General features: G+C 54.0%; 5 protein-coding genes and 1 non-coding gene across 6 annotated transcripts; 3 read left to right on the top strand and 3 right to left on the bottom strand.

The window, feature by feature from the left end:
- Positions 1 to 340: 340 nt before the first annotated feature.
- QBC33DRAFT_615726 (uncharacterized protein) lies at positions 341 to 1,078 on the bottom strand (the record flags this gene model as incomplete). The annotated part of the gene is made up of 2 exons (XM_060432639.1): positions 341 to 398; positions 613 to 1,078. 2 exons carry the CDS (start codon positions 1,076 to 1,078, stop codon positions 346 to 348), a joined length of 519 nt encoding a protein of 172 aa, XP_060287710.1. The 3' UTR covers positions 341 to 345.
- Positions 1,079 to 2,950: 1,872 nt separating this feature from the next.
- Positions 2,951 to 4,842, top strand: QBC33DRAFT_591876 (uncharacterized protein; the record flags this gene model as incomplete). The annotated part of the gene is made up of 4 exons (XM_060431663.1): positions 2,951 to 3,339; positions 3,432 to 3,941; positions 4,091 to 4,567; positions 4,650 to 4,842. The coding sequence occupies 4 exons, from the start codon at positions 2,951 to 2,953 to the stop codon at positions 4,840 to 4,842; spliced, it is 1,569 nt and encodes a 522-aa protein (XP_060287709.1).
- A 1,402-nt stretch (positions 4,843 to 6,244) lies between these two features.
- QBC33DRAFT_t20 lies at positions 6,245 to 6,338 on the top strand. The gene has a single exon. It is a non-coding gene; the product is annotated as a tRNA-Ser (tRNA).
- Positions 6,339 to 6,692: 354 nt separating this feature from the next.
- On the bottom strand, positions 6,693 to 8,190 carry QBC33DRAFT_511009 (SET domain-containing protein; the record flags this gene model as incomplete). The annotated part of the gene is made up of 4 exons (XM_060425807.1): positions 6,693 to 7,117; positions 7,185 to 7,273; positions 7,327 to 7,352; positions 7,423 to 8,190. The coding sequence occupies 4 exons, from the start codon at positions 8,188 to 8,190 to the stop codon at positions 6,693 to 6,695; spliced, it is 1,308 nt and encodes a 435-aa protein (XP_060287708.1).
- A 1,488-nt stretch (positions 8,191 to 9,678) lies between these two features.
- QBC33DRAFT_554659 (uncharacterized protein) lies at positions 9,679 to 9,936 on the top strand (the record flags this gene model as incomplete). Its single annotated transcript, XM_060429540.1, has 1 exon — positions 9,679 to 9,936. The coding sequence occupies one exon, from the start codon at positions 9,679 to 9,681 to the stop codon at positions 9,934 to 9,936; it is 258 nt and encodes an 85-aa protein (XP_060287707.1).
- Positions 9,937 to 10,261: 325 nt separating this feature from the next.
- QBC33DRAFT_615724 (uncharacterized protein) lies at positions 10,262 to 11,341 on the bottom strand (the record flags this gene model as incomplete). The annotated part of the gene is made up of 1 exon (XM_060432638.1): positions 10,262 to 11,341. The coding sequence occupies one exon, from the start codon at positions 11,339 to 11,341 to the stop codon at positions 10,262 to 10,264; it is 1,080 nt and encodes a 359-aa protein (XP_060287706.1).
- Positions 11,342 to 12,916: the final 1,575 nt, after the last annotated feature.

Genomic DNA, 12,916 nt, shown 5'->3' with positions numbered 1-12,916 from the left:
CCCCGCCCCGCGCCGCCCCCCGCCCCCCCCCCCGGGGGGGGGGGCCGGGGGGCCCCCCCCCCCCCCCCAAGACGACGAAACCCTCCCAACGTCCTTGCATCGGAACCGCCAGCTTCCCTCGCCCAACGCCCAGCCATCGCCCAGCCATCTTTGGATCCGGACCAAATGTCTAGACAAGGCTGAAAATCCCAATGGCGATGTTGCCGAGAGGGGACGTGCTCATCAGACGGTTCGAAATATGGTGTTGTTGTATCGAACCTCCCAGGTTAACAGCCGGGTCCCACTCAATTATTCGGCGCATTTGTTGGCCTGGGACAATGGCTCGGTGTCGGGCGTTTAGCCCCATCACAGCCAACCACCATATCGCAAGGTCTGCAGTAAGGTCTGCAGGGCCTTCCCTGCCCCATGGGATAGGCATGTACTCAACGTCATATTTGATACCGCATTCGGCGAGGGAAAAGCGACAAGCAACCAGCACCTTGTCGGTCTGGATATATCCATACCGTGTATCGCGTTTGCAGCAGAACATAGCAAGTTGTCGTAAGGGGCATAGCGTATTGGCTGTGGGGTCGTCCACGAGGTTGTCTGGACACCATTTGGTACTTGGCTTACATAGCCCAATGACAAGGATGATGGGTGGGGACTCGTCCAGGTAAATCGAGTGGTCGGGCCAGGATAAACCACCGTTGTTGGATCGCACCGGGTGCTCCCTGCAGCCCTGTTTCAGAGTCGCTCCAGCGTAGGCCCCGAGCCTGTCCTTTCCTTCCACCAAGGCGTCTTGAAGGACTTTGATGTTGCGGTCAACCAAGTCCTGAAAGTCGCGCTGCGTTCTGAGCTCCAGTTCGCCTTCGTCAAGCTGCTCGGTCAGAGATGGCGGTGAAAGGGATCCCATATCCCTGTTTAGGATGTGTCCATAAGCATCCTCGATGTTCTTCTGAGTGAAGTCTGTCCATCGGCTGATCGTTCCCAATTCCGGCCAATCCGGGTTGACACTGGTGGTACCTCGGTTGATAGCGCACGTAAGAGTCGGAGTTTTTCTGTTCAAAAATCCGCGGAGCGGATTTGAGGGAGGATCCATCGTTGCTCAACAGGGGCCAGAGCCGTATGGCAAGAAAAGCGAGGCCGGGGCGGATGGGAAGTGGAAGTGAACCAAGTATGCGACTTGACAAGCAGGGGAAGGTTAGCGAACTTCCAGTAGTAAGGGATTTGTTTGGGACCGAGGAGGTATTGACTTACCTAGATGCAGAACAAGTGGCTGAAGAACCGAGGGCCTCTTGGTAGTAAGGGACGGAGTTGTTGCAGATGAGAAGGGTGTGGGCGGCTTAAGAGTTGTGGTGCAAGATGATGGCAATCCGCCGGGATAGAAATACTCCAAGACTTGGCCCAGGTTGCTCCCAGCACTTTCCATCCGTTCGAAGAAGGCCTGAGGCCTAGGTTGGAAGAAATTCAAAGTCAGCAGGGCAACGGAAGTGCTAACCTTTGTTCATCGCATATCGCATTGTGTGACACACAGACTCCCAGCGCTAGGCACGTTCCATCTCATGTGTTGAATCTTCTTTAAGCACCACTGCTTCCCATGGCTGTCAGGCCTGTCAATCCTATCTCGACGTGGAACCTTGGCGCCGTTATTTGTTTTTGATGTTCCAGGTTAGAGAGACAAACAGCAGCTAGCCGTGCTGCTGGCTTGGATAACTGGATAGCAAACGTTGGCCCTTTGTACCGGGTTCTTCTAGGCAACTCTAGAGAGGGTCACCACAAACTTGGGCTCTTTGATCATGACTACCTAGGTTGTATGATCCAACACCCTGGACCCACCGTTTCTTGTTCCCTGATTCAAGAAGGAGATGTGACCAGACCAGCTGTGGATGAAGGCTGCAACTGACTCTTGAGTTAATCGATCTACTCTTATTTTGGCGCTGGCAAGGGTGTTTCTAGGGTGGCGCTGGAGAGGGCGCGTTTGCTTGCAGCGCAATGAAAGAAACTCAGGTAGACGCAGGCGACAATCCACCATCTCGCCCAGTGGGGCATCAGGCTTGAATGCGAATGCGAGAAGGAGGCGTGAGAAAGAGTCCCCTTTTGTAGACAAACAAAGTCCTCCATGGGTGAGAATGGGGTTTAGAAGCTGAAACCATATCATTAACATCATAATAATGAGGCAGTAGAAGGAAGCAGCCGCAACTTAAACCCTGGAAAATGCTTTCGTGTCGCAGAGAAAACGACCTGGTAAATATCCATTCCAGCTAAGTATTCTTAGTAGGTCTTGATCCGGTGCATGCTGGCTTTCTCGCTCCGCCCCTGGTACATTAATTTGCTAGCAAGTGTTTTTCAGTAATTGTAATACGAACTTGACCGTTTGTATAAGGACATGTCTCTTACTCACCCAGGAAATAAAATGGATGGCGCATCAACATCGCATTGAAATGGGATCCCCAGTCCCAACTATCAGTGTTCTTGGAGATCTGGACCCGAGCCGGGGGCTGCTGTGTGGACCATGGTGTCGCTCGAACAGGGACATGGGCCGCGGCCATGGAGCCCGGGTGCGAGACTGGCAGACGCAGCTTTATTGCTGCAGAATAGAATGCGCAACTAATCTGTTCGCTCAGATGATGGCTCGTGTGACGGTTCTTGAGAGCTGGGATTCGACGGCTAATATGTCAACTCGTACATTTTCTTATCGTGGGCGGGGATTTCTCCGCGTTTCGGTAGACCGGGGACCGAGAAACTCGAAGCTCGCTGCATAGTGCAATATCCAAATAATATGGCAGTTCTCGGTGGAAGTGCTTGCTTTAGCCGCCGCGATCTTGGCGGGTTGAAGTCTGGACAAGTAGTGCTATTATATCTTACTTGACTGTGCTGCGTACTACTACTCCAACTCCTTACTTACCCGTTTTCTTCAAGGCTCCTGGTTATGTGAATGTGAATGGCCATGCTCACTACGCCTGGAAGAAGGATGCATCTCGCATGGTTCATGCTTCTATGGCTTCCTCTTGTCGCTGCCACCTCGGGCCGCAATCTCCCCCGCCAATACGATGATCCGTCGGGATCGGACATTGATTGCAAACAGCTCTCGCTCACAGAGCCCCGCTGGTATATCTACGACCCGAGATACACGCTGCACAATTACTCGACCGGGGGCACGCACGGAGATGCTGGGTTTGGGGCGTACAATCTCGCAACAAACGAGACATTCGATTGCCTCGTCACCGACATCAATCTCACCGTGACTGGCAACGACATCCAGTGGTACAATTGCAGCATCCCCAATGCGCAATTCAGCTTCGACTTGACTGCCCAAGTCTTGGGGCTCAGAGAAAGTTGGACCTGCGATAACGCTCCAACGCAAGTGCCCTCCTATTGTCATCTCCTGTTCCCAGCTCCGGGCATCTCCAGTGCGCGAACCCCAACAAGCGTGTATTAACGCTGCTGCCCAGGATCAAATTCTCCGGCAATGGAACTGCTGCCATACCCATGGCGCTAGGCTGCGGGACCGACACGGATTACTTCTGTCTATATGGAAACACGGAGATCAGGGCGCAGCTGTTTTCGCCCCTGAACATCAATCCATACGAGCCATGGACGCCCAGGATACCATACGAGTATCCGGAGCACTGCGTGGAGCGATCCTATTACCCGACGTGGGAAATCAACGACCTCGTTTACGACCACGCAGCCGAGGAACCATCCCTTTCCTTCAACCTGACGAACTTGTCAAATGGGAACAAGCTCCCATGCGCCACAAGTGCCAACGAGTCGGAGACGCGAGGCTCTTTCCACAAGGCTGTTTGGCTTGACTGCGGTCCTGAAGAAAGTTCTGGGGAGATTGCCGAAGGCGGTGTTTCGGGCACCAAGATCCTATTCGACAGGGACTATTCGCTGCTCGGTGTTCAGCAGACGTGGAGATGCCTTGACAACGACACGGACGAGACCCATATCGTTTCACCGTAAGTCCACCTTCCCCCCCCTTCCGGCCACGGGCTCGCAGGAATCCGGGGCTCCCGAGGAACGGAATTCGCACAGTTCTCATCAATTACATTGCGTGCCACCTGCATAACCCCCGATGTACTTGCTAAAGGTCATCTCACCTTTCTAGAAGCATCTTCAGCGGACTCGGATATGCTGTTTCGGGACTAAATTGCACAAATGCCGCGCCATACGACGGTTCAATAGACAGCAGTCCTGCGAAGTACACGTGCAGCCTTCCGGCGACAAACGTGCCCGGCTACCGGTCGGATGACGTGCCCAAGATCATCCCGCACACGTCCTACACGCACAGCTGCACGATCCACTCGATGAACAACACATCCATGGTCCTGAAAGAGTACCACATCGAGTCGCTCGAGGACGACCAGGCTCAGGGCTCCTTCACCATCTTCAACCCCGGGCCCGGCGACGAGTACGGAATCAGCAACATCCCCGTTCTGGCCGACGGCGCCTGGCACGAATGCGGCGGCGGGGCCCACTCCTTGCCATGGCAGCTGCTGTCCTGCCAGTACCTGTACGATCGCACCACCAACAAGATTGGCTTCCAGTTGCAGTGGAACTGCGATGACAGGGACCCCTACCACGCGTATGTTGCCGCCCCGCAAACTCCGGCCTCTTCCCCTTCCTCCGCGCCACCCGCATAACTAACTAGCTGATGCAATGTACAGTCTCGTCTTCAGCGCGACGGCGGCCGGAGAGTTCCCCGAGGACCTGTGCAAGACGACGACCCAGGCCGACTCGACCGTCACGTCGTGTTCGCTCCCGGCGAATTCCACGGGTGGGCAGCTCGAGATCTCGGCTCTCAACTGGACGACGACGGGGAGCCCGATGGATCGAGGCCCTTTGCTGCCTTGGGTTTAGAATCCGAGCTCGGCTGCCGGTAGTGGTGGGCGTGTGGGAAATGGAAGACGCCCGTTAATGACACGATTATTCGTCTTCTGTGAGCGTGCAAAGTAGAGACGCGGACAGACTAGACGAACTACAATCACGTTCGCTACATGAGCCTTGCCCTGGGGCCTTGACTCATTGACAGATTGGCCAGCTGATATGCCGAATGAAAGAACTCGAGCCAATAGTATGGTAAAGGGAGGATCCAATTATTGTCTCCCCAAAGAATGACATGGCAACGTCAAGACGCCATCTAATTACGGCACGGCAGAAAACGGATGGGCCTATTCAACGGGCGTGCATTTCCCCCTTTTCTCTCGCCAGTTAACCAAATAAACAATCAAGCGAAGGATTGATTCCGGGAATGCCAATGAAACTCTGTCGCAGAATCCAAATCCCAACAGAAATGCTGCTACAGCGGCCCCATCGCATACTCCAAACCCATACGTGCATACCAATGTTGGCCAATAACCCAATCAAGTGCTAAGGCACTTGCAGTGGCTGCTATAACCAGGGCCGCAGCTCTCGGCGCTCTTCTTCCAGATGCAGTTATTCTCCGTGGCGTGTATATCACAGGGGACCTCGACGAGCTCGAGAGGTAGGCACGACTGCTTGTCCAGCGTGTTGGATGTTCCAAAGTCCTGGGTATAGAATCATGTGAACATGGCATTCTTGAATCTATGATAGCAGAGATTTTACAGCAGCTGGTCAGATACTAAACAACGTGTATCGACTAATCCTAAGCAGTGTGATCGACGGTATTCCTCCTGCCTCCATGGGTGGGCACCCCTAGACACCAGAGCCGTCCATACTTTGTAGTTGCAAGCAGCTAGCGAACCTTGGATATACTCATGATAGGATCAGCTGGCCGGTCACTTGATGCCAGTGATGCAATAATAAATCATTACATTCCGATTTTTTGGAGACCCCGATGTTAATAAACGTTCCGAGCGAGGAGGTCACTGTGCGAAAGCGTTCCGCCATGCCTTCGCAAGGGTAGGGGGGAATATGTGGCACAAGGGGCTAGAGAGTAATTAGTGGCGGAAAGTAGGGGAAATTCATTTTTGATGAGAACTACAGGCAGTGCACAGCAGTGTAGGAGAAGGAGGAATGCAAAGCGCCGAGTAGACAAGCCTTGATTATCAGGTTTCAAGGAAAATGGGACTATAGTTATACCGCCGACCGATGTCTATCCCCGGACAATATATGGCGCCAGTTGAAAACAAACGGAGACCTTGCACACTCGACCCTTTAATCTGTTGATTGAGTTGGGAAAGCCAAGCATCTCGGACTAGTTGATGACTAATCATGAGCTAAAAATGATGAGTTGGTTAATCAGGAAAGATAACGGCCCTTCCCGGCAACCTACCTATCGGGTAGCATGCCAGAGTGGTTAATGGGTGAGATTTGAATCTACTCTTCTCTATCTCATGGCTTCGGCCTCGCAGGTTCGAACCCTGCTGCTATCGCTACAATTTTTATTTTTTTATTTTTTTCACCAAATATTTCCACCGTCGTTTTTCACCCTCAATCCAGAACAATGCATTCATTCTTTCCACATTGCTTCGGCATTACATTGTGCAGATAACATAATTTGAGATCGAGGTTCCTTAGCCTTTGTGAAATACTCTCCTTGCTGCCTCCTTCCTATATAGATACACCCGTCCAGATTGCAATATTAAATGCATCATTAAAGGCATGCATCACTCATTCCCGGTCTGCAAACCTCCCTTGCGGCCCGCTTCTCTAGCTCTCTCGCTGCCCGGCCGCCCTTGGACGGCAGGTGGCGAGAGTATAATTAGAGTTCGTTGAATATGTGATGGCTACTCCGCCAACCTCGCCATCTCTAGATCCCGCCAAAGCTGCTGCACCCCGTCGACATTCTCGTGTTCACGACCACCATACTTGATCCACTCTTTCTCGCACATATCGGCGTACTTGGTGGCCTTCTCAAGGTCCCTGGCCTCCATGTAGGCCCGGGCGATGACTTCGTAGTACACGACCAGCTGCGGCCACAGCGACTCCTGGTCAAGGAGCTTCATTAACTCGTCGGCGAGATTGGCAACCTTCTTGCCGCTGATGCCCTCTTCCTGGGCGAGGATGCCGTGGATGTCGTGGATCCTGTCCCTGCGCTCGTCCGAGAGCTTCACTTCCTTCCGCGACGAGGTGCAGAGGGGGCATTTGCACTCAAATCCCCAGTCGCCCAGGACATTCTTGCGTCCTTCGTAAGTCAGGCCGAGAGGGGTGTCTGTGCAGTGAGTAACCATGCATCAAGCCCAGTGCGTTCAAAACCGATCAGGGGCAAGGGGCCTTACAGCTGAAGGTGATTTCCTCCCCACGGTTAATGTCTCTAAATGCAATCATTTCCATTGCCAGAGTGTGCTCGTTAAATCTCCAGAAAGCGCTAGAAAAACAGGTCAGGTTCTGGTGTTCTGTGGAGGTAGTGGCTCCTCTTACTTTGGCCGGCACCCATGATTTGTCCTCTAATACCAGACCCATTGTTAGTATAATCGGTGAATGCAGGCTACACGGTCTCATCGCCTCTCAACCTACCGATGCTTCGGGGATCAACGCCATGTGCATGACGCCCTCTATCTCGACGCCAAAGATATTCGTCTGCAGAATATCCTGGATGATCCCTCCTCCGGTGCTGCGAGCCAGCGACAGGATCTCCTCCCGCTGTTCCTCAGGCAACTGGCCGATGGCGGGGGCCAGCACGTCCCGGATCTGTTCCGGGCTCAGCACGTCCATGAAGTCCATCTGGGCAAGGATGGCCGGGAAGCCGACCAGGATGGTGTCCCATTGCCGGATCCGGTGCTTCGCCACGGAGCCCAGTCCCCGGTTCGGCAGCTCCTTGACCTCGAACAGAGCCTCGTCGGCCAGGGGCGAGAGGTAGCTGGCCGGGTGGTCCCTGATCGCGGGCGGCACGACCGAGTCGTCCAGCCCGACCGACAAGCTCGAGGCCAGCTCGGGCGTGGTGATGAGGCTGATCCCGTGCCCGCCCCGGAAGGGAACGGACGTGAAGACGCAGTACTTGACCGCGTCATTGGACCGTCCCGCGGGGCGGTTCCTCGCCTGGAACTCGACGCAGGTCGGCGGGTAGCTCCACGGCGCCCAGCTGGCCCCGTCCTCCACCTCGTCGTCGTCGATGGGGAGGGGACAGCTGCTGTTGTGGAGCGGGAATAAGGGGCCTCGGGAACTCCATGCGCATACTTCTGTACCCAGATCCAATGGCCCTGCTGATAGTTGACCGTTACTTCCGGCGAACAGTGCTGCCAGCACCCACAGAGGGCGCCACACTCTATCGGAAAGACGAGCCATGTGTTTCATCCGTCACAATTCCCTGCCTAGGCGCCGATGTTTAATGGTTCTTGAAAGGGCCGAGGGATAGAGGGCTGGCGATTGTCGGCGCCATCGCACGCGGCGTCACAGGTTCAGGTCACAGTCGCCGCGGTGCTGAGAACCACCTGTCCTCATGGGGCTCTTAAAGCGTTGTAATATTCAGATCGCCTGCCTAAATAGCCCTGACGAATGACATTTGGGGAGTTCTCCGGCCCCATATTCCAAAGATCTGGAAATATAATTATTAGCCTGATATGACCGTTGGCGCTGGGTGGCCATTAACGCCACTCAAGGCAAAAGCTGCTTCCCAATAGTTGTACCGGCTTGGTTTTGTGGCTCTTATGAGGTGGACACGACTGGGAAAAAGGGTTGGATGATGCGAGAAATTATTAACTGGTGTATAGGACTCTAGTCTAAAGGCAAGTCGTCTCACTGAGCTGCGCGAAAGGCAATTCACGCTCCTCCCTTGGAACTTGACTGAGATTCAGCTGATTAAAGCCGTAATTCTGGGTGCTTGGTCGCGATTCTGCGCAGCGCTGGCTTCTAAAAAACCTTGACAAGATTACTTGGCGGTTTGACAATACTAGACTTTTGATATTATCATGCATCACGAATGACACGATCCTGGTAATTGCAGCAAGATAGGGTCTCGATAAAAAAGGAACGACTTTCTGATCTTTAGGGATGATAGGTGTGTGAATTCAAGGTTTGTGGCTTTTAGAAGAAAACTGGTTGAGCAACACGTCACTCACCACCAATTTCCATGGCTCTTGAGCTAATGACTGAACTGAGCTGTGGCAAGATTTACCTATCAGCCATCCGAGTAAGCTGATATCGCGAAGAGCGCCAGTCCTGAGAGCTGGTGACCGACCAGACGCCTTTCAGGACCGCATTTCCGCCACCAAACTCCCCGAGTTCCCCATTCCCCAGACATGGAGCAGCCAAGGTGTCAGATTAAGCAATAGGAAATTGCTTCGTTCCGAGATGCAGAGGGCCTGGCCCACAGGTGGTGTTACATCAACAGTAGCAAGGCAACGCTGGCCACTTCGTAGCGCGGGTAATCAATCCATCCGCTTGCCACGGAATAGGGTTTTGGCCATTCGTATTTTCCTGGATCGAGCAGCGCCAGGAATCTGGGGGAAACCAGGAAAGGGAACGGACGGGGAACTCCATTGGATACCACCCTCTTGGCGCGGCCAAATATAGAAATTGATGATGTTACGGTATGTCGATTCGAGACAACGGAGGTCACTTTTCCTTCAACGAACATTCCACTCGTGTCCCCCGAGACTGCAGATCAAAAAAAAATGGGCAAATGTAAATTAAGGGAACGGCGGTGAAGCAGCAGATAAGTATATATGAGTGTGCTGTCAACCACATTAGAAACCCCCCTTAAACCTCTAACAGCAGTAACACTCCCGATCCCACCAAGAAACAAGAAGAACAAAACCACACCCAGAAGCGAAAATGCAGCTCCCCACCATCGCCACAATCCTCCTCCTCGGAACCTTCGGCGCCCTCGCCGCCCCTTCATCCGGCAACAAGGCCTGCCACCCCCGCTGCGCCGAGGGCGAGGTCTGCGTCGCCGGCACCTGCGTCAAGCCGACCTTTTGCGGCGGGTTCGCAGGGATCCAGTGCGAGGACGGGAAGAAGTGCGTCGACGACCCGAGGGACGGGTGCGACCCGCTCCACGGCGGGGCCGACTGTGGTGGGATCTGTGTCTGAACGGATAGGGGGCAGGGGGTTGGATTGAGGGGTTGGTTGGGCGAGGTTAGCATGGGCTTCCTTGATTTTGAGAAGCCGGACGTTGTGCTGATGACTCTTTTGGATGACAATACTTCAGTTCGTGTCAATGCGGGCAGGTATTTACGTGGCCCAAGGACATGTACAGATGTCAGAACGATCATTACATCAACCCCGTTCGCATTCATACTCCTGCCACCCGAAGGAGGCTCAGTGATGCTTGATTTGTTCCAGCCGTAGCATAATTATTAAACCTTGCAAACTCAGATCGCCTCTCACCAGCCAGCCCGAGTCCTCTGCGCTGGGCTCAACCATGACACTCTTTCTCCTCTGAGACCCGGATCCACTCGTCGACCGCCGCGTCAAGATCCATTATCTCGGTGGCTTCAGGCTCGATTTTCTTTTCGCGAGGCTTCCGTCTGTATCCTTTAGTTCCCGATCCCTTTCGGGAGCTCCTTCCCGGTTTGAATCGCGGCCTGTATCTCAATGGTCGCTGCATAGACTGCTCCTGCTCAGACGGACCTTTATCCAGAGTGAAGATCACGGCGTCGTCGTCGTCGTCGTCGTCGTCGTCGTCATCATCATCATCATCCTCATCGCCATCCCTACTCTCTGTAGCCGAGTCTCTGGTGATGTCCTCCCCCTCCGTATCCCCACCTGCGCCGTACACGCGCAAGATTCCGGTCTCCTCCTCAGCACTTCCCGGCAGCACGGTTTGTGCATCGTTGCCGGAGATATGTGGAAGCTTGTGGTATTCCGGAGTCTGGGCAGCGCTGGGGATGGCATCACCTGCATCCTTCCTGCCAAGAAAGTTATGTCGAGCAAAGACGCAGGCTTTGACCACCTTGAACAGGACCTCGACCTTTAGGGCAGCAATGGCAGGTGCTTTGAAAATATCCCCGAGCCACCCGCCCGAGAGGAGCTCGTTGTGATACACCAGTCGAACCTCGGCGAGAAACTCGAGGACTCCGTTCTCGCCCCCGGCGAGCCGGTCCTTCCCCTCAAGCATCAAGTTGAAGATGCGCGCCAGAGCCGATTCGACCGTCTTGACCACCCTCTTCATAGCCCGCGGCCGCAGCGTTCCGAGGCTGCCCGCGAAGTTCTCCATCTCGCCGCGGGTCAGGAAGTCAACGGGCCGGAAGACGAAGCCGTCGAGTCTGGCAAAGAGGGAGGAGCGGAGGATCTCGATGCGCGCGTGGTACTTTTCCTGGTCGAAGTTGGCTGGCGGTGGAAGGGGGGCGAGATAGTGAGGGTCCTGCATGGCGAGCATTGCGCGCAGCGCGCTGATGCGTTGCTGACGGGCCAGCTTTCGAGACATTCTTTTCTCTTCTCGCCGCTGGAGCCGCTGCGGGTCATCCCCTTTCTTGGCCTTTTTACCGCGACTCATTGCGGTGATCTCGGGCTTTTCCACCGTGTACGGGTTGTCTTCGGAAATGGTAGGTAGCTGTGGAAGACGATGTGGCCGGTGACAAGAAGATGCAGGCGCGGTCTGAAACTGGTGGTCGGACAAGTCACTCCGCGCGAGAGCGGTGAATGTTGCCTGGGAGACATTCACTGCTGATAGCCCTTTTGTGAGCGGAATGCAAGAGAAACGTGACGGAGCAGGCAGCTGCCTCGGCATTGGTGATAGGTACAGCTTCAGGATTGGCATTCCCTCTCTATCTGGACAAGACTACAAGCTTCTAGACCTCTCAGGTATTTGCCGACGCATTGGTATGTTTCTTGCTGTCCTATTTAGAAAGCAAAAGCAACGTAACTGAAATATCAACACACACGCGTACACATACAAGCACCTCTAGACTTCCGTCATATCAGTTAATTACATGCCTGTCTACACCAGCACAAGCGTCTGTCGGTCACCAGGAGTGGCAAGCCGCTTCTTGAACTCCCGTGATACAGGCATTGGTAATGCTAGATAAACCCATCCTATATAAAAACGACCACCGGGAACACCTAGGATAGTTGCAGCCACTTGTCCAACACTGCCTGAGTACCGTCAGCCCAGATGTAGTATTCGCAGTTTTAGTAGATCTGATTGAACACTTAGAGAGTCAGAAGATGCTGTTTCAGACTTTGCCTCTGCTGGGTCCTCTCCTCCGTTCGCTCCATCGTTCTCGCTATCAATCCCACTCTCGGAGCTGTCGTCGGTGCTTCCCTCCTGACTTTCGGAGTCACTGTCGGTGCCAGAATTGTCATCAGTCTTTGTAACTCCCTTGTCCATGTCGCTCTCCGATGCCTCGAGGTCCACTGTCGATACTTTCTGTCGTGAACCTGGACGGAGGACCACCTGTACGTCTCGATGAGGGGCAACTCCCTGACCGTCTTCCAAATGCCCCGATTCCGGCACGTCAAGGCGGCGAAGAAAGACATGTACTCGAGGAAGGCCGTGTTCAAGAACATTAAAGAAGTGTTCCTCCCCGCCTCGGCGGCTCACAGAAGAGTGCATTTCATCCCTACCCCGCAAAAGGCGTCACCGGACACCGCCGGATCGAAGTCGAAAAAGAAGGCCAAGTCAGAGGAAAAACCAAACTTCGTCGCGACCGTCATCTTGGGCCCTAGGAACCCGGAGAAGGAAAAGGGCATGATACAGGAATTGCTGGGAGAACTGGCGTGCGGCGTCCCGCCACAAGGGGGTATACTTGACGGCAACACAGTTTGGTGGGTGGGAGGCGGCCGAGCCAAAGACGATGGACATCAAGATGTTGAAGAGGGCTGAGAGTAACAGACAATGCATCCAGATACTGTGGCAATGCCAGCGAGGAGCCGAACTTCCTCTACATCAAAGCTTTGCGCTCCGTTTGAGGAGCATCTAGTCGGCTAACAAGTCGCTAGATAGAGCGTCAAAGCAAGGGCAGTCCGTCCTTCTCCTCAACCTTTTTGTTACGACATTGAGAGAAGTTGGCATGTTTAGCTCCAAGGCTCTGGCATATTAAGAATGATCCGAGTAGGCAACTAGTCTCTA

Source organism: Phialemonium atrogriseum (genome assembly GCF_030411735.1).
Source record: "Phialemonium atrogriseum strain 8032-3 unplaced genomic scaffold QBC33scaffold_2, whole genome shotgun sequence".
NCBI classification, from domain to species: domain Eukaryota; kingdom Fungi; phylum Ascomycota; class Sordariomycetes; order Cephalothecales; family Cephalothecaceae; genus Phialemonium; species Phialemonium atrogriseum.
The sequence above is the reverse complement of the archived record's forward strand: the minus strand, read 5'-3'. Positions and strand labels throughout refer to the sequence as shown.